This window comes from Hyperolius riggenbachi, chromosome 9, assembly GCF_040937935.1.
Source record: "Hyperolius riggenbachi isolate aHypRig1 chromosome 9, aHypRig1.pri, whole genome shotgun sequence".
Lineage (NCBI taxonomy): Eukaryota > Metazoa > Chordata > Amphibia > Anura > Hyperoliidae > Hyperolius > Hyperolius riggenbachi.
Genome location: NC_090654.1, coordinates 139,545,527 through 139,566,496, shown reverse-complemented (window position 1 = coordinate 139,566,496; position 20,970 = coordinate 139,545,527). Strand labels below are relative to the sequence as shown.

The 20,970-nt window shown below is 42.4% G+C and overlaps 1 protein-coding gene across 1 annotated transcript in view; it reads left to right on the top strand.

Annotated features, from left to right (window-relative positions):
• IQGAP3 (IQ motif containing GTPase activating protein 3) overlaps positions 1-20,970 on the top strand; it is a 186,238-nt gene that overhangs the window by 83,882 nt on the left and 81,386 nt on the right. Inside the window, 4 exon segments of the mRNA XM_068253575.1 lie at positions 2,395-2,558; positions 5,201-5,291; positions 11,084-11,251; positions 20,773-20,915. Coding sequence (XP_068109676.1) covers positions 2,395-2,558; positions 5,201-5,291; positions 11,084-11,251; positions 20,773-20,915 — 566 coding nt within the window.

Here is a 20,970-nt window from a genome sequence, read left to right as displayed (position 1 = left end):
GAAAATCATGACAATTAACAAGGATGCCCAAACTTTCGCATCCCACTGTATGTCCCTTTGTGGAAGCATGTTAAAGTCCTTTGTTCCAGATTGAAGGAAACGGGGAACCCAGCGTCAAGGTCCTCCAGCTGGTTCCGGTCAGATAATAAATTGAAGAACTGGGGTCGAGTTCCAGTTTGGTCCTTTTCAATGATCTAGCTTTTCGGGCGGGATCTCGGGGTCAGCCCCTGGGCTGGACTGGGTGTTATCTCTTTGGGCGGGAAGCTTATGCCCAACAAAATATGACATTTCCATATTTCAGCTCACACTTCTCACAAATAATAATCACATTTTCATAATTTTAAAAAATGGACATCGAAATTATATGAAACATGGCTACCGTAGGATGTCCAGTTCCTGAGTAGTTTAATAACTTGATATTGGCTTACCACCGCTCCTTAATATTGGTATCAAAATGTTCAGCGAGACACCACAAATCAAATGATATACCTTCCATAACTATCCTAGGTACGATATCTCTAAAACAAGCAAAACAACATATATTACATTCAGTTTTTCCTCTGCCTCTGCGGCGCCAGGCCATCTGCAATGTGCCAGATCCTGGATAGAACCCCCATCCTTACCTGGATTCCAACCCCCGCCATCAGCGGCACGATTGATAAGGAAAAACTCACTGTGTATGCCCAGTATAAAGCCGCATCTGCACGCGTAGATGCGGCGGCGATCCGGCAGCTCGATTAGCCGCCTGATCGCCTCTTCCGCGTGCCCGCCACGTCCCCGCTCGCGCCGGATTCGATTCCCCGCCGGCGCCGCTTATCTCTTGCTCGATTCCCTGCCATTGTCCCCTCGCGGGGAGTGAGCAGGGAATCGGCGGAAGCAAGATCCGTCCTGTCGGATCTTATCAATCGAGCCGCATCAGCAGCTCGATTGATAAGCCACATCGCGGCCGCATCTACGCGTGTAGGCTTGCCTTAAAGCAGTATAAGCCAAATGTTACTTTTCAGATGGCTTTTCACACTTAACTGGGAAATAAGTCTCTTTTCAACCAGTTAATTGAAAACAAACATTGGCCTGATCAGAGAACAAAAGTAATTCCATGAAAAGCCCTGCTATCTGCTTTGATGGTCAGGTTTCAGAGAACTACACATAGAATTGGAATTGTACCGTTAATCACAATCGGTGCAGAAAACAGATTGCGCTTTTTCACTGTTCATCCATGACAGTTTCTACTTATTAAACAGGCTAAACTCTCTAATTGCATACAGGGTACATTTCTCTGTTTTCTTTCTGTCCTGTGCAAGAGTTCAGGTCCACTTTAAAGCACACAAGGCTACACATGATCCAGGCGGAACTTTACAACACTTGACAAGTGACACACAGTGCTGACACTTATATACATGTAATGGCGCTGAATAATCACTTATACAGGTTTTGACAGGATTACTGACTCTCCGGGAAGTAACCCAGGGGGTACTTTTAATAGGTCCAGGGGGTACTCAGGCTTGATATATTTAACTAAGAATATCAAATTTAGAGTTTTAGAAAATGATCAATCTTATTTAAACACCAAATTAGTATTTTAGCTATTTAAAAGCAATAGTAAATGCTTGAAAATTGTTTAGAACCAATTATGTACTATGATTTAATATATATTTTTCAAGGGGTACTTGTGATAATGTTTACTATGCTAGGGGGTACTTGGTGAGTACAGGGTTTAAAAAGGGGTATACACCAATAAAATGTTGAGAAACACTGGTCTTACATTATAACCATTAAGTTAAGACTCCTTCATTCCATCTGAGTGAGTCTTCATTGGAGGTAAAACACCTCTTTCTATATTACTGTAAAGCAACTACATCTAGACCGATTATTATAGTTTAATTGGACGCCTCCCCAAAATTCAGAAACCAGGAGGGTATGTGGCCATTTCAGTCATTACTAAAGGAAAGTTCTTGCCTATTACGTGAGACTGTGATCACCTGTATAGACTGCCAGCTGTAAGGCGCGTCTCTCTTGGAGCCAGGGATTGGGCTTTAGCTTTGGATCCTCTATGCCCTGCAGCGATTGTGTTCACCCTGGAGAAGCTAGTTCCACTCATGTAGTTGTTTGTTTTTTTTTCCCCCCGATAAAATTGTTTGCAGATTGGGAAAGAGTCCGTTTTTTACTGTTGTCCTTCATTACCTTCCAAGGTGACACCCTAGGGGCAGAGTAGAGACAGCAAGTAAAAAGAGTTCTCCCCAGTGGGGACACAGGTAGTAGTAAAAAACTGGTAAAAGTTCAATTTTTAGTTTTAGCCGCAGTGGTTAAATTATGCCTAATAAAGTACTAAAGTCTATACATACTGTATATAACTGTATTCAGCACTCTTATATCCACTGTTTGGTTTCCCACCAGAAATTCTGGCAATCAGCCTCATTAATGAGGCACTGGAACAAAATAACCCACAGAAGACGTTTACCGCTCTCCTGATGCCAGCAGCTGGCCTAACTGATGTCACTCTTCCCATGGCGGGGCTGTACCATAAGATCTTGACTGGAGATCTGCAACACAAAAAGAAGGTAAGAAACCATGGTGGAAAATGCCAATACGATATGGAAATGTCCAGGTCCCAAATCAATAGAGTATAGGTTCTCAACATGTGGTACGTGTACCCCAGGGGGTACTTCTGATAGTTCCAGGGGGTACCCTTGCTTGATATACTTAAAGGAATACTATCAATGACCAAATGTTTTAAAATTACAATGTACAAATGTCTAAGTAGCTGTGTAAACATTTCCCTACTTTTCATGTTAAATATCAGAGGCAAAAGCTTTAATTTATTGAGTAGGATTTAGCTATATTGGGACAAATCAATTGCAGAAGGGGTGTCTGCTTCAATGCACAGCCAGTGTTGCATATCAGACTACAGAGTATTTTTCTCAGAAAGCAAAAACAGTATGAAAAGCTGTGAGCTTTCTCTCTATTTCTCACACAGTTACACACAGGGTTAACTGATCAAGTGTGAGGGGAATTTCCCCTCTCCTCATGGCTCATTCTGCCGTCAGTTTTGGTGTCAGTAAAGTTTGAAAGTATTTTGATAACTGTAAACAAAGAGGTTGCCAATAAAATGTATACACCAGTACTTAGCAGCACTTCCCAAACAATTCCTATATCAATTGAAAAAAATATGTAGATCCTTTAACCAAGAATAACAAATTTAGAGTTTTGGAAAATAAATCTTACTGAAAACACCAAATTAGTGTTTTAGCTAAATAAAAGCAATAGTTAATGCTTGGAAATTGTTTAGAACCAATAATCACGTACTACAACTAAATATATATTTGTCAAGGGGTACTTGTGACTATGTTTACTATGCTAGGGGGTACTTGGTGAGTACAGGGTTTTAAAAGGGGTACATACCAATTAAATGTTGAGAGACACTGCAATAGAGTATAGAGAGGAGCCTTCAGGTAATGCTGGTGTAATTTCTTTTTGTAGACATGTTGCCAATCAGTGCGAATGTTTAAGATAATTCAGAGGTGTATAGGACTGCAGGGTGCCTTGGCCGGTTCGTGCAGATTTATTTTTGCAATTTGCACAATTCACATCAGAGGGGCCCACTATGTGTCCTACTTTGTCAATCTTTTTAGATTTTCATTACTGCTATGCTGCTAATGAACACCTGTATATGTGCATTGAATAGTGGTAATCCTTAAAGAGACACTGAAGCGAAAAAAAAAATTATGATATTATGATTTGTATGTGTAGTACAGCTAAGAAATAAAACATTAAGATCAGATACATCAGTCTAATGGTTTCCAGTACAGGAAGAGTTAAGAAACTCCAGTTGTTATCTCTATGCAAAAAAGCCATTAAGCTCTACGACTTTCAATGTCGTGGAGAGGGCTGTTTTCTGACTTTTATCTTATCTGTTAGTTAACTATTTACTTTTCCTCTGCCAGAGGAGAGGTCATTAGTTCACAGACTGCTCTGAAAGAATCATTTTGAATGCTGAGTGTTGTGTAATCTGCACATATTAGAGAATGATGCAATGTTAGAAAAAACACTATATACCTGAAAATAAAAATATGAGAATATTTTCTTTGCTGCTAATCTTCTAGTAATTATTCATAGTACACAACCAATTCATTATATCATATATTTTTTCGCTTCAGTGTCTCTTTAAAGTGTTTCCTTACTCTTACTACACCTCTTGGTCACTGCAGCTGTTCTTGTAAGGTTTTGGGGCTCCATATCAATACAGTGCTTAGGGCCCCATTTAAAACTCGCACTGGGGCCCCCAGCTCCTTAGTTAGGCCACTCCTCCAATGGGAGGGACAGAGTTGCTCCTTTGCAGCAGAGAATGTACCAGGGAATGCTGGGCTATTTCTAGGATAATTTCTGATACAGTAAACTTCTGATATAGTAAGCCACTTTTTCTGGTCCCTTGGAGTTTACTATAACAAGATTATACTGTATCTTTTTTTTTTCTTTCTATTTCAGCACAAATTTAAACATTGATGAGAATGCCACTTTCTCCAGCTTTTACTACTTACACAGTACAAAGCTATTGGGGCATCAAACACATACTCCTGCCCCCCTGCGATCCTCCCCTCCCCCATGGTCTTGCCCTTGCTCTGTGCGATGGAAAATGGGCAATGTCTAAGCAATCTGATCAATGTTCAGATGTCTGAACTTGGCCTCATTAATCAGTTGACATGTCTGTAATTTTTATTTTTTGATTAAACAAAATTCAGTGCTCCATATCTAATCTTAAGAAAAATGCATATTGCATTTCCTTGGAGGAAATTCTACTTTTGTTAAGAAAACCGAAAAATTGCCATCATTTTAAAGATCAGTGTTGTAGTTTCAAGTTTTTAAAAGTGACCTTTCACTTTGTCTGCTGCCAGCTAAGAATTTCGAAACTGACAGTAAGCTCATATTGCATCCTTGGCAACACAGTTTTCTGTACTCCTTGGGAGTACATTTGCAAGAGTCTTTGATTTTGAAACACATTTTAAATATTTTTGATGATATTTGCTGAGTCCAAACCCATATACTGTATATGAAAACTTTTCCTAAGTGTTCTTAACCTGTACTTTCCCAGTAACCGAACAAAGGATTTCCATGCGATATTTATAGTAATAATTCTGCCTATTTTCATGTTTTGTCTCTTCAGTCTATTTTATGATTTTGTTTACTTATTTTTTGACTCATTCAGGTTACTAAAGATACTGCTGCTGTTCTTTGGTTAGAAGAAATCCAACATGGTGTATCACAAGCAAATCAGGAGAATGCCAGAGCCCGGAAAAGTGAGTGTTTGTTTTTCATTACATTGGTTTTTTTATATATATAACATGTTTTATTTAGTCTTTTGTTTTATCAGTTACATCTCATACAAGTTTCAGCTAGCACAGTAATTTGAGAAAATAAGTATAACCCCATCCCCACCCTCCATCTCTCCATGTCGTACTAGATAACCAGAAGTCTTATTTAGTACAGGGTATGGCCATTGTGATTTCAGGCCACGTCCAGGCTTAACTGTCCCTTGGCTTACCATGATGTTTTTGTTTTTTTTAACTTGTATGTCTGCAGTCTGTACTACAAACAGGTGGTGTGACAAACAACTTGCAGACTGGACATTTAAGACTTACTCCACTCTTTCTCATCACGCTCAGCTCAGTAAATATCCTGGTCTCCTGTTACCTTTATTAAATACTGTCTCCCCTCTTCTTCAGCTACTAAGGCTTGGTTCATACATAAAAAGGGTCCTGTTTTTGACAGCATTCGTTTTGTGTTTCTCTGGCTGTGTTCGCGTATAAAAGGTGTACGTTTTCCTGTCAGTTTATCAGTTTGGTTTCTATGGCTGTGTTCACACAAAAAAGGTGTACCTTTCTAGGACAATCAGGTAAAACTACTGCAAAACTGGGACAGTTCTGCTATTCTCTATGCGGAGGATTGGGATATGACGTCATGACTCTAAGTTCCGATCCTCTGCATAGAGAATAGTGGGGATGATGCAATCGCTGGAGACAGGCACGGTAAGTAATAACGTTGGGGATTGGTGATGATCGGTTGGTGGGGCACATCTATACTAGGTCCCCTATTGCTGGCTCATTTATACTGAGGCACCTAATCCTAGCTAACCTATACTGGTGGACACATGTACCTGGCTAACACCTGTACCTGGCTGTTCTATACTGGGGGACACCTGTGCCTGGCTAACACCTGTACCTGGCTAACCTATACCGGGGACACCTGTACCTGGCTATTCTATACTGGGTTACACCTGTGCCTGGGTAACACCTTTACCTGGCTAACCTATACGGGGGGACACCTGTACCTGTCTATTCTATACTGGGGACACCTGTACCTGGATATTCTATACTGGGGGACACTTGTACCTGGCTAACCTATACCGGGGGACACTTGTACTTGGGTATTCTATACTGGGGGACATCTGTACCTGGCTTTTCTATACTGGGGGGGCACCTGTACCTGACTAACCTGTACTGGGGAACACCTGTACCTAGCTACCTGGGGGCTAAATACTGCATCAGAAATTATGTTTTCAAGCCCGGGGGGGGGGGGGGGGGGGGGGGGGGTTGGGGGCACCCACGCCCTGGGAGCAATTTAGCCTAGAAACTGCGCACTCTGCATCACACATATGGGGGGGGGGGGGGTTCTTATGCTAAAATTGGCTTAGACTATATTGGTGTGCTTATCCCTTGTCCTATACCTCCAATAGTTACATTTTCCCTGGCGATCAATGTTGATGACGCCAAGGTCATGCAGCGTTATCAACATCTGGCGGCAAACTAATGTATTTATTTTTTGTATTGAATTCAATACAATAAAAGACAAAGGCAGACACTTATATTGCGCTTTTCTCCTGGCGGACTCAAAGCGCCAGAGCTGCAGTCACTAGGACGCGCTCTATAGGCAGTAGCAGTGTTAGGGAGACTTGCCTAAGGTCTCCTGCTGAATAGGTGCTGGCTTACTGATCAGGCAGAGCTGAGATTTGAACCCTGGTCTCCCGTGTCAGAGGCAGAGCCCTTAGCCATTACACTATCCAGCCAATAACCTGTGGGGGATTCCGAAGACAGATAGGTACTGCGCAGTGGACAACACAGGACAGGTAATCTATAAATACAATTGTGGGGGTAAATTTATAGACTAGGTGGGCACTGGTGAGGCGGCGGACACGGCCGATTCCTGAGAGATTTCATGCTGAAATTGATCGGGAATCGGCCTGTGGTGTATGGACAGCCGACAGATCTTTCTCTAATCGGAGAGAGATTTGTCTCTTAGTTGAATTTGGCCATCATCGCTAGATGTTTGGCTACCTTCACATTCGTATTAGTGCAGGTTGAGAAGCTGCAGCTTAAAAAGTATAAATGAGAGAATTTGGGGAGTAATTTTGAAATTTAGTTTTGATTGTGTTTCAAGCTTTTATGATACGCATGTATACTAGACCCTTGCTTGACACATTTTAAGTAACGTACAGGAAAAAAGGTTTTGAAAATGAACAAACACTTTTTGCACAGAAATCTGGGAAAAATGTAACGCCGAGAAGGTTAATATTTAAGTGAGACTCCACCAGCCTGGCCATAATATGTTTAATAAAGGATTGCATAAGTCACCTGTCTGCAGGCTAGCTGTGCACAGATTTATTACCTCTAGTTCAGGTGCCACTCAGTCCAGGCATTTTTCTTCCGGATGCTGTGTTCACACAGGAAGCATTATTCTATGGGCTGTGAACTGAGGTGTAGCACATGACTATGGCTATCATTCCTAAAAGGCTGTGTGGAAAAAAATCTTGTTGGGTAAAATGCAGCGTTCGGTAATTTTAGACTTTTGTGTGCTAATTCATATCAATGTTCACTGGTGCGGTAGAAGTTCGGTAAATTACTGAAGCCCATTGTCAAAAACCTTTGCGGTAACAGCAGAGCAGTATGAAGCTGTCTGCTTTGTTACATGCTGATCTCTGTGCAGAGATAGCATTACACCAGTAAAAGGGATCCCGACACCCCTTTAGATGTACATGATTCATATACTGTTTGTTATACTCCCTCTGCTCGCTCTGAATCTGTCCATTAGTCTTTGTTAACATTTTATTTATTTGCCACAGCTTAGAAGAACTTCCATGAGACTTTACACATGCCCTGCTTAGGGGATTTATCTACAAGCTACTCTGCATTACAAACAGGAACCCGAGGGATTAGACTGCTGAAGGGCTCCAGGGAATCCTCTTCTGTTCAGTTCCCTCTGCTGGCTGCCTGGAGGGTACAAAAGATTGTTCCACCCAAGAAGCCTGCGCAACCTATCAGCGGGACTAGCAGGAGACAGGGGCTGTTTCTATTGGCTTCTGCTCTTGTCAGACCTAGCTTATCTGTCTCTGCTTGCGTGAGTCATGCTGGCTTCCCACAGACTCAAACACTCTCAGCTCTGATTTCTGCACATCAGAGGTGCTGGTAAAAATTCACCCTTTTTCCGCATGGTGTAGTCTTTATGAATTGATGTTTGCTGACATTTGTTGAGGTATTTACCGCACAAGTCGGTAATGTACCTCACTGCTCGATAATTTTAGCTTTACATGCAGTAACAGCCTTTATGAAATGACATTTTCCTAAGTGCTCGGTAAAGTCAGCTGTTTTCTGCATTACCACATTTGGTAATTCTTTATAAATGATAGGCAATGTGTACATATCTTGGCACATTTCAATCCTAGGCATAGCTACAGTTTGCACCTCTGCACACAGCTCCTAAAAAGTTGGAGATCCAGCCTCTATCTGATGATGGGGTCCTATGTATAAATTGCCACAATCAGAAACGTTGCTTTTGTAATATTAGAGAGGACTTTACTGCAACAATGAAGTGACACTCTCCTCTTCAAAAAAAAATCTATGATGTTTATGTGTATTATTTCATATGCATTTTATGTAAATCAAAAAAAAAATTATCTGTAGCTGATTTTGGAATGCAAATTCAAAACTACCGTATATACTCGAATATAGGCCGAGTTTTTGGGACCAAAAAATTGTCCCAAAAGTGGGGGTCTCGGCTTATATTCGAGCCATAGCAGTGCCCAAGTGCCCCTGCCACATGTAAAACTGCACACCACCCCCCCCCCCCCCCCCCGAGTGCACCCTCTGCCAAATGCCCAGCAAAGTATGTTCCTGCGTTTGTTCCCCCCGCCGGAATATCCCGAGTGTTGATTAGCAGCATCGGGAGCTTCCACTCACCCATCAGAGTGAGCAGCTAAGTATTTGCCTGCCGTGTGTTTCCCCCATGCCATCCCCCATCGGTATATGCTGACATGCTGATTGATGCTCAGTATAGCGGGATGGGAGCGGCAGCTTTTACTCACTCGTTCTCGCCGGCGCCGCCAGGATTCCCCTCCATGCCTGTTATGGTCTCGCTCTGATGACGCCAAGCAGTGGCGCGGCGCCACTAGAGGGCATCATCATAGTGAGACCATGACAGGCATGCAGGGGAATCCTGGCGGCGAGAACGATTGAGTAAAAGCTCCCGCTCCGGAGTCCCGCTATACTGAGCATCAATCAGCGTGTCAACGTATACCGATGGGGGAAACACATGGCATGGGGGAGACACACGGCAGGCAAATGCTTAGCTGCTCGCTATGACAAGTGAGTGAAAGCTCCCAATGCTGCTATTCAACAATCGGCATATGCGGGGGGGGGGGGGGGGGGGGGTGGGAGAGACACGGCAGGCAAAGACTTTGCTGTTCCGCTCTAACGGCAAGGATGGTAGACACCACTAAGTGTATGCTGGTGAGAGGACAGACAGCAGGAAAAGGCTTTGTTCCGCTCTGCGGGGGTGAGGGGGGTTTAGGGACTCGGGCGCCTTGTCACCTCACTGCTGTGCTCAAGGAAATTGCACCAGCACAATGAAGTATTTGCCCTGGTGAGCTGATTGGCATTTGATGGAGTGGGCACTTGGTGGGGTAGACAAGGATGTTGCTACTACACTTGACATATGGCAGGGGCACTTTACTGCCAGTGGTGTAGCAATACGGATGCAGAAGCTGTGACTGCATTGGGACCCCTGGAGGGGCTTCAAAAGGGGCTCTCCTTCATCCATCTTGTTAGCGTTTAATTGGTGCTGTGCTGGTAATGAACACCCCTATTTGTGCATTGGTATTGCTAATGCTTAAACGCTTTTCCTAATCTGATTACACTTTTCTGACACTTCATACATATTTATAGCTGCTGCATTTTCTACCCCCGGCTTATACTTGGGTTGATAATTTTTTCCTGTTTTTTATGGTAAAAGTTGGGGGGTCGGCTTATACTCATTTCGGCTTATACTCATGTATATACGGTAAGCAGAAAAACGTGATGTACCAGTCCAGACCCAGCACTCAGGTTTGTGTGAATGAAATGAGGGTTCTAATTGGTTGGAAAATGCCTCTGCATCTGCCTTGATAACACAGCTCCTATGTGTACTTGGGGGGGGGGGTTGGGTTGTTGTTTATAATCATATTTGTAGACAGATTTCATGCTGAATGTCTCTATGCATTTTTGGCTCCTCATACCTATTTACAACACATCTAATTTTGTCTGTTTCAAATACTTTTATTGAAAGTAGGATTATATAAGCTATTGAGGTTCAGTTTGGAACTGGTCGTAAAACAAAAATATGCATTTACACATAATAAAAATATTAATGTGGAACATTCAAACAAATTATACCAGTAGACTAGTAAAGAAACAAGGGGGCATCATCTCCTTAGTGACAGTGACATTATCGCTTAGAACTTTCATAATGCCTAACACCCCAGGAAAGTGTTCTGGTTCAAGGGCTGCTTAATTTGATGATGGACCCTATTAATATTATTAGCTTTGATTTTTTTTTTCATAAATCATGGTAAGATCAATTCTCGTGGGTACACATCCATATGATCAGGTAGGCAGGTACCTTTGAGAAGCTACGTAAGTCTTTGTAGCATTAGCAATACATTTGACTGCTTTTATGTTTAGCATGAGGTAATTTATCAGGTTTTAGTCCTAGAAGAAAAATATCTGAATCTGTCCATAGATTAAGGGACATATTTTTTTTTTCCTGTCCCTTATTCTTACAGTGGCATTGGGAATTGCAGCCATTAACCAGGCCATAAAGGAAGGGAAATCCTCACAGACCGTGCGTGTCCTGCGGAACCCTGATGTCTTGCTGTGTGGGGTGGTGATGGACTGTGCAAATGTCTATCAAGAAGAACTGAGTGTCTTGATGAACTCCAAGAGGAAAAAAGGTATGAGCTTCTTATATAATGCTGTTCACCTGCTATATCTGCAAGTGTTTTGTCATAGGTAAATAAAGCAGCCAGTTAAAGGGCAACTGAAGTTAGAGGAATATGGAGGTTGCCATATTTATTTCCTTTTAAAGGGAATCTGAGTAGCACCGATATGAGTCTCGTATTGTTTCCAGTACAGAAAGAGTGAAGAAACTTCACTTATCTATGCAAAAGAGCTTCGCTGAGCTCTCCGACCCAACTTGGTTTGACTACAGTGCTGGTTTCTGAAGCACTTATCTTATCATTGTCACTTTAAGCAATAGCAAACTGAGTGTGTAGTGCCTAGAAAAAACAGCAATTCAGGTGTATGAAACCTGATTGTAAGCCGGTGCCAAGTCTCATCTGGATTGCTCAAACTGTCCTGGGTCAAACCATATAAAGAACGAGACTGCATATTACTGACCGCAAAAACGTTGCTGTATATTACGGAACAGGTACACTACATGTTACGTACCGCAGTCCATCAGGTGTAAAACAATGACTGAGTACACATACACAGGTATAAATCCACAGATGGGCAACCCCTCTCAAACTCCCAATTACTCCACCCAACATACAATTAACCCTAAATGTCCATCATCCCAACATAATGCATACATTGTGTAGTCCTTGATTTCATAACGGTCATATGGCACTCCCAATGGGCTATCACCTAATAACATCAATTGACTAACTGTGATTCTGGGCACTTCCTATATGGACTGCCACACCAAACCACCTCTAGGGATAAACATGTGGTTAAAATAGTATGCAGTAACTAACCCACTGCTTGAGCGTAAACTACATCTGATTGGTAGATTACAAAAACAAGTGAGAGGCAACCTTTCATTCATCATGCAACCTTTCATTCATCATGCATTTTGGAAATACAACATCCATTAAGTGTATCCACCTAGCTTCCCTTTGTTTCTCCAGCACACACCATTTCGACTGTGCAGCATTGTGGGCCGCCTTCTTGAAATGTCTAGCCACTGATGTGTCATAATTTTTTTTCACCTTTGGCATGTTTAGAAATTGCCCTTTTGTATTCTTGTATACGTGACCGTACCGGTCGTGTCGTCTCTCCTATGTACATGAGTCCGCATGGACATTTAAAGGAATACTATCGATGTATGCATTTATTTTTAAATGCTGTATGTTGTAGCACACATTAGGGCAAGTACTAGGAGCAATTTGATTCCTCACACAGCTGTTCCTCTGAGCTGTAAAATCCTCTGTCAGTTTTGGTGTCAGTGTTGGATACAAAATGTATCTAATACTGAGCTCCCAGAGGGCTAGACCATATCTCTGCACAGCAGAGGTTGCTATCAACTCCTCCGTTTAGTTTAATTATCACCTTGCTGAAAGAATCTTATTGATATGGTGGTAAGGGGTTAAAGATTCTAGCAATGTGTGTTTATTATCTTTGCTTCTCTTGACTGATAAAGATACTAATAATGCTAATTGTAGACAGTGGTCTGCCCCTCTCAGCAGCTTGTAAAGTGGATGCAGCCTGGAGTGAATCGCCTTAAGCAGGCAGCCAGTCTGAGTGTAAACACAGACTCGTGGAATAGCTAGTTATATTCCAGCAATATTCCAGCTCATTTAGTTACCTGTTACCACCTCAGATCAGCCTATTTCTCCTCATGTCTGCTGCATGCTGTGAGTGACACAGTGAAATATATTTGTGAGCTGTGTGACAGAGTAACCAAGCAGCTCAGGGTGACTCAAACTACTATGAGCTGTGTGAGAAATGAATTTTTAAGCAGGGATAGCGAGAGAGAGACCTGGGTGAATAAATAAAGTGCCCCTAGCACTAGTGGTAATGTGTACACTAATATAGAGTATTAAAGAAAAAAGTTGTTTCAATCGATAGTATTCCTTTAAGCAATGCCAGTTGCCTGGCTGTCCTGCTGATCCACTGCCTCTAATACTTTTATCCATATACCCTGAACAAGCATGCAGCAGATCAGGTGTTTTTGATGTTCTTGTCAAAGATAGATATAATCGTTTAATTCATTAGTTTATGTTCAACTCGGGTGTCCTTTAAGGTTCTCTCCTTGCATAAGTTCTAGATAAATAGAATATCAAAGCAGCTCTGGGTGACCCAAAACTCCTAGGAAAGTATAGGGAACTAAGAGAGACCGAAAAGCACTCCTACTAAAAAGAAATAGATAAATGAAGCCTACATCACTTGGCACCCCTTCTATTTAAGTGTATCATGTAAGTTTTCCTAAACCAACATGAAACCTTAGTCGCAGGTAGGCTAAAACTTGCCTCCCTAAATAATCTACTCAGATTATTCATTGTCTGCCCATATGCTGATCCAAAACCGGCATGACAGTCAGGCAACTGCCATTTAAAACTAAAAGTAAAACTAAAAATTGAAAATAAAGATGGCAGCCACTCTATTCCTCTCTAAAAATGTATTTTAAAGACGAAGTCTCTAGTAATGGTCAGGTAGATACAATCAATAGAATGAGGAGCACACCAACCAATAATTTATGGTCTGTACGTGTGTCATGATATGGCATGAGAATTGTTCATAAACAGTGAGCAGACATGGAATCCAATGACAAACACTTTATTCTGATCCATACATCAGAAAACTTCCATCGATACAGGAGCATACAGCTTTCACCTAGCTGTCTCACACCAAACTGACTCCCTCTCTCTCTACCAGACAGTATATCAAGCTTAACAAACAGACATCAAATGTTATCAGATAAGAGCAAAGCCAGTCTGCTAACAGACAATAGAACAATGGCAAATGCTCCACCTGACTCCAGTAACTTACAATCAATGCAGATGCATAAGGTGCATACACACGCCGGACTGGAGGAAACGACTGGTCCGTCGTCACCTCCTGCTGGGCGTGTTTTCAGCAGACAGTCCGGCGTGTGTACAGTCTGTCGGCAGACTGATGCGGCTGTTTCTGAGCGATCCGCCTGGCGGATCGCGCATAAACAGCCATATCAGTCTGCAGACAGACTACACACGCCGGACTGTCGCTGGAACGCCCGCCCAGCGGGAGGTGACGACGGACCCGTCGTTTCCTTCAGTCCGGCGTGTGTATGGACCTTTAGTCTAATCACAAAAAAACAAACAATGCAGGAATAAAATACAATTAGAAAAAATACAGTCATAACCTATACCATATATCACAACATGCACCCCTAAAAAAAGCCACCAATTGGCAACCGCCACAAGCAAAAATACACAAACCAAAGGTGTCTTTAAAAAAAAACACAGGCGGCAGGAGCAGCTCAACAGATTGTGATCGGTTTCAGGCTGAAATCGATTCACAATCTGTTTGCAGTAAAGGCAGCCATACGATCCCTCTCTGATCAGATTCGATCAAATAGGGATCTGTCAGTTGGTCGATCTAATGGCAAATCGACCAGTGTATGGCTACCTTTAGTTCATATATGTGGCTGATGCAGCTAAAGCAGGATATGTAAGTAAACCAGTTTATCCATGAATTACAAGAGCGCATATGGCAGGCTTGCTGGCTACACAAGTGTATATTCCACTGTAAGGTTCAAAATCTGCTGAGTATGAAGATTTCAGAAAAGAAAGCTTTCATACTCTGTTTTCTTGTACATCGTCTTATTCTCTTTTGGGAGACACCTATGTCATTTCCCATCAAAAAATAACTTGCTGGTTGAATAAATGTAACGAAGTCAAAATTTGCCAGGGATATGAATAATTATGGGCAGCATTGTAGGTGGTAAGATTATACAGTCAGATTTTTTTACTCAGTGTGGCCTAATTTACACTAAAGTAGCTGGTACAACTGCACACAAATTGCATAATCAGTTTGGAAGGGGTTTGGCTAAAGTTACTTTAAACGTGCATATGCCATTGAAAGATATGTTATTGCTAACCTTTGAAACGTGTTAATTTCCTGGCTGCATTGCTGAATTTGGCATTGCATATGTGGAACAAATATGACATAGGAGTGCCAGAGCTCCTGATCTGCATATCTACATGCTTATCAGTTTTTTAAAAATCTCTACATGCTTGTCCTAGGTAATGACTGAGAAATTAACATTACTGACGGACAATCATTTTCAAAAGTTACTGTAACTAGGATGAGCTTGTAGGATGGAAGTAATGCAAGGAAGGTGTTGCCAGTGCTAGGATCACTTGATTTGAAGAGTAGACAGGAGTGCAGTAGCGGCTTTGGTGTCTGGAGAGCAGTAGTTTGTTAAAGCAGTAGGATTAGCCATACTATGCCAGGAAAAAAAACAAAACGCATATATAGGTAAATAAATACTTGATCTACTTACATAACACATGTATTGTACTGTCCACGTTATGATTTCAGTGAATTTTATATAGTAAATGAAGAGAATAAAGGGAAGAGGAGGAATATATTATAGATTATTATTTAGTATTTATATAGCGCCGACATCTTCCGCAGCGCTGTACAGAATATATATATATAGTCTTGTCACGATCTGTCCCTCGGAGGAGCTCACAATCTAGTCTCTACCATAGTCATATGTCTATATCGTGTGGTGTATGTATTGTAGTCTAGGGCCGATTTAGGAGGAAGCCAATTAACTTGTCTGTATGTTTCTGCCATGTGAGAGGAAACCGGAGTGCCCGGAGGAAACCCATGCAGACACGGGGAGAACATACAAACTCCTTGCAGATGTTGACCTGGCTGGGATACGAACCGGGGACCCAGCGCTGCAAGGCGAGACTATTAAAGAGACTCCGTAACAAAAATTGCATCCTGTTTTTTTATCATCCTACAAGTTCCAAAAGCTATTCTGTGTTCTGGCTTACTGCAGCACTTTCTACTATCACAGTCTCTGTAATAAATCAATGTATCTTTCCCCTGTCAGACTTGTCGGCCTGTGTCTGGAAGGCTGTCAAGTTCTTCAGTGTTGTGGTTCTGCTATGAACTCCCCCTTCCAGGCCAATCTATGCACACTGCCTGTGTATTATTTAGATTAGGGCAGCTTCTCTCTTATCTTTTAGAAGCTGGATAAATCGTCCTCTGAGCTGGCTGGGCTTTCACATACTGAGGAATTACAGACAAAGGCAAAGCTGTTTGCAGGAAGAAACGAGCAGCCTGACACTTCAGTGCATGAGAGCAGAAGGGGGAAAGAAACACACAAATGACCTCTTGAGATTCAAAAGGAAGGGTGTATACAGCCTGCTTGTGTATGGATGTATTTTCTATGTGTGGACATACTGTACATCAACCTACTTCCTGTTTTGGTGGCCATTTTGTTTGTTTATAAACAAACTTTTTAAAACTGTTTTTAACCACTTTTAATGCGGCGAGGAGCGGCGAAATTGTGACAGAGGGTAATAGATGTCCCCTAACGCACTGGTATGTTTACTTTTGTGCGATTTTAACGATACAGATTCTCTTTAAAGGGCCATTGCTCCTAAAATGTGATAACTCCAAATCATAACAGCAGAAAAAGTTTTTTGAATGCAGGATTAGCATCTTTTCAACAGCAACTGGTCTGAGTGTATTAAGTGATAATTTGTTTTTTATGGTGACAATCCCGCTTTAAAGAGAACCCGAGGTGTAAGAATGCTATCAGCACACAGAGGCTGGGTCTGCATGTACTGCCCAGTCTCTGTTGCTATATAGTGCCCCGCCCCCCTGCGCTCTGCTTGCCCCCCATAAATCAATTGCCATGCTAGCAACACGCAGCATGTCACAACCGGCTGTTTACCTTTTGGTAGTGTCACTCTCGCCGCTCCCCCGCCTCCTCTAGGTCGCCGCTCTCCTCCAGCGTCCCTTCCCTCCCCGCTGATTGGAGGTAAGGGACGCAGGCGGGGAGCAGTGTCCTGGAGGATGCGGGGAAGCTGCGAGAGTGACACTACCAAAGGTGAACAGCCGGATGCGACACACAGCGATTGATTTATGGGGGGGCAAGCAGAGCGCAGAGGGAGCCTGGGGCATACATATTAAAAAGGTGCCAGTAGACTTGGGCGCAGGGTACAGCTGTTATATGGCTGATCCTGCTTCTGCACAAGTCTGGGCCGTGTTAATTACTATTCCCCCTCCAGGCCGCCATGGATAGTGGGGGAATGATATAGTTCGGCTTCCAGCGATTGCTGGAGGCTGAATTATTGTGTTAAGCAACTTCGGCTCCGTCTTCTGATGGCGCCGACATTGCTCACTGAGCGCCGCTATAGACTGATTCCCATTATAGTCTATGGCGGCGCTGGCTGCGCCCAAATGTAGCCGTGCTGAAAGGCACTGCTCCGAGCCTGGGGGGGGGGGGGGGGGGGGGGCACTGTATAGCAACAGAGACTGGGCAGTATATGCAGACCCAGCCTCTGTGTGCTGATAGCATTCTTAGAACCCACCTCGGGTTCTCTTTAAAGGGAACCTTAAATGAGAGGGATATGGAAGTTTCCTTTTAAACAATACCAGTTGCTTGCCACTCCTGATGATCTATTTTGCTAGTGGCTGAATCACACACCTGAAACAAGCATGCAGCTAAGCAGGGCTGTGGAGTCGGTCCAAATATCCACCGACTCAGACTCCTCAGTTTAGGATTCCACCGACTCCTCGACTCCCGACTCCTCTAATTTGCATATTACAATTTTGTTGATTAAAAGTATGTAACATGAAATTCGTCTCTTAACTGCCAACGCTTAGGAATTTTACAAGACAGCTGAAGTGAGAAGGATATGTAGACTACTATATTTATTCCCTTTAGACTAAAACTAGTCCTTGGTAAGAGTACTTGTAAAAGGTACAGACCAGAACAAAGAACATCTATCAGGCCCTAGGCAATGTAAATGTGGGTACATGTAAGAATGATGTGCAGGTACTCTGCAGGGGAATGAGGAGATTCTTCCTCTATTACACATTCTTCATGCACAATCTGAACAAGGTTTATGGGTGACAGACAACACCTCTGTGTTCAATGTGCACAGCATTCTCAGTGAATTCCCTGCAGCTCTGTGGGGAGTGCATATGTAGAGTATAGTACTACTGTGTAACAAAGTAAACCTGATACAGATGAAATTAAAGTTTTATACAGACCTGGGGCTTCCTCCAGCCGCCTTCAGGATAATCAGTCCCTCGTCCTCCTCCACCACCTGGATCTTCTGCTATGAGTCCAGGTACTTGAGCCAGTCGGGCGTAGTGCGCATGCACACACTCCGCCACCAGGAGCGTACTACATCTGTGCAGCACTATTGCGCAGGTGCAGAATGTTCCTGGCTGTGGGAGCGGCATGCGGCCGGACATCGCTGACTGGCTGAATTACCAGGACTCCTAGCAGAAGATCCGGGTGGTGGAGGACAGCGAGGGACTGATTAGCCTGAAGGGGGCTGGAGGAAGCCCCAGGTATGTATAAAACTACTTTTCATCTGCCATCTGCCTGGGCAGCACGGTGGCGTAGTGGTTAGCGCTCTTGCCTTGCAGCGCTGGGTCCCTGGTTCGAATCCCAGCCAGGGCACTATCTGCAAAGAGTTTGTATGTTATCTCCGTGTCTGCGTGGGTTTCCTCCGGGCACTCCGGTTTCCTCCCACATTCCAAAAACATACGGATAAGTTAATTGGCTCCCCCTAAAATTTGCCCCTAGACTACAGTACTTACACTACATAATATAGACATATGGCAATGGTAGGGATTAGATTGTGAGCTCCTTTGAGGGACAGTTAGTGACAAGATATATATATACACTGTACAGCGCTGCGTAATATGTCAGCGCTATATAAATACTAAATAATAATAATTAAAAAAAAAAAATCTGCCTCAGGTATCCTTTAATTTGTAGTCACCAAACCAAATTTTAACAACATATCAAATTATTTGATTTCATTAGCAAAGGGAGTGCATACATTTGCATAAATCAGCATCAGTGCAGAATTATTTCCATCTCATTGACCATCTCTATTAGTGACACAGCTACACATCAGGCTTTATTCTTACAGCATAGATGTTATTTAGTATATATAAGAGATTCCTGTGTACACATCATATATACAGTCACAATCAGATATGTATATCTGACCTTAAAAATACGGGGACTGCTTTATTGAAGCAGCACAAGTAACTAATTTTAATTGGTTTATTTCATTTTTGTGGACTAAGCACAGCTACTACTGTATATATACATTATTTTTAATGACTATTATCTGAGAAATAGAACATTTTATCATATTTTCTATTTTAATTACAGTTACAAATTCATTAGGAGTCGGAGTCGGTGCATTTTTTCCCGACTCCGACTCCAGGCACCCAAAATTGCCCGACTCTACGACTCTGACTCCACAGCCCTGCAGCTAATCCAGTCTGACTTCAGTCAGAGCACCTGATCTGCATGCTTGTTGAAGGGCTGTGGCTAAAAGTATTAGAGACACAGGATCAGCAGGGGTGTCAAGCAACTGGTATTATTTTTAAAGGAAAAAATCCATATACTTCTCAGTTTAGGTTCCCTTTAAAGATGTAGTCACTGTCATGAAGTGCAGGCATATAGCACAGCAGGGTGTAAGGATCACAAGAATATGTAAACGGACCCTGTTAACCTTGAAGAGGTGTGCTTAGACATGCAAAACAGCTGTCTATAAGGCAGCTTTTTATTCTGTTTGTCACTTTGCACATAGCGTAAATAAACAGCATCCCTGGTAGAAAGGGCCAGAAGACTTTCTTTTCCTTTGTTCTACACATAGTTACATAGTTATTTGGCTTGAAAAAAGACATCTGTTTCATGTCTACAGGCTTAGGGCTGGTTCACACTGCAAGAGCTTTTTAAAGCGGATCCAACATGAATAACTAACTATAACTAGTAATGTGTCTATATATCTTATTTAAAGTTTAGATAGTTTACACAGCAAATCTAGCTGCAAACCGCTTCAATAGAATATGATTATTTCTTCCTGTGATACGACAGCAGCCATGTTGTTTGTAAACATTACACACAGGCAAGCTTATCTGCATCTTCAGCACTCAGCCTGTGAAAAAAAACCTAATCCCCCCTCCTCCTCCCTCCTCCCCTCTGCCTCTGAAATCTCTGGCTAGTAATACCTCCCCCTCCTCCTACCTAGACTGAGCTCCCATTAGCCCTTGCTACTGTCTGAAAATGCCAAGGCTCTCTGAAAAAGTGTGGGCGAGGCTTGTTTAGTTTATAGGGAATTAGAGTATTAAAAACGAAAACAAAAAAAGTATTTGGCTTGAGGAATGCCCTATGAACAGGAAAGGAACACAATTATGAGTAAAAGTTCATCTCGGATCCACTTTAAGTGCCAGTGATTTGAAAAGCTCTTGCTAATACAATGCTATGAGGGATTTTTACAAAATCACATCGCTCCAGTAAGAACACACACATAGAATTACATTAACAAGAGCTTTTAAAATCACAAAGCACTTAGAAAGTGTGTGAAGCAGCCCTTATACGTCTTTTAGCAGGCACAATTTCCTGTATATTCTTTTAGTGATGGCTGTTCTTATTGTCTGTCTCTTAAGCTTAGTTTTACTGCCCTCCTGTGTTTGCTGGTTTAACCTATAGGTGATGTGAAAAATTACTGGGTGAGACACAAGATAAAGGATAAAGGGGATTATTTCTTCCATTTGCGCACGTTCGAGGGCACTTGGGATCTGCCGGCAGACTTTAGCCCTAGCAACACCCATCTGTCCCGTGAGGAGATCCAGGTGAGACCTATGTCACAGATCTTGTCTTTTAAAATAAATGTGTAATTAGAGGAAT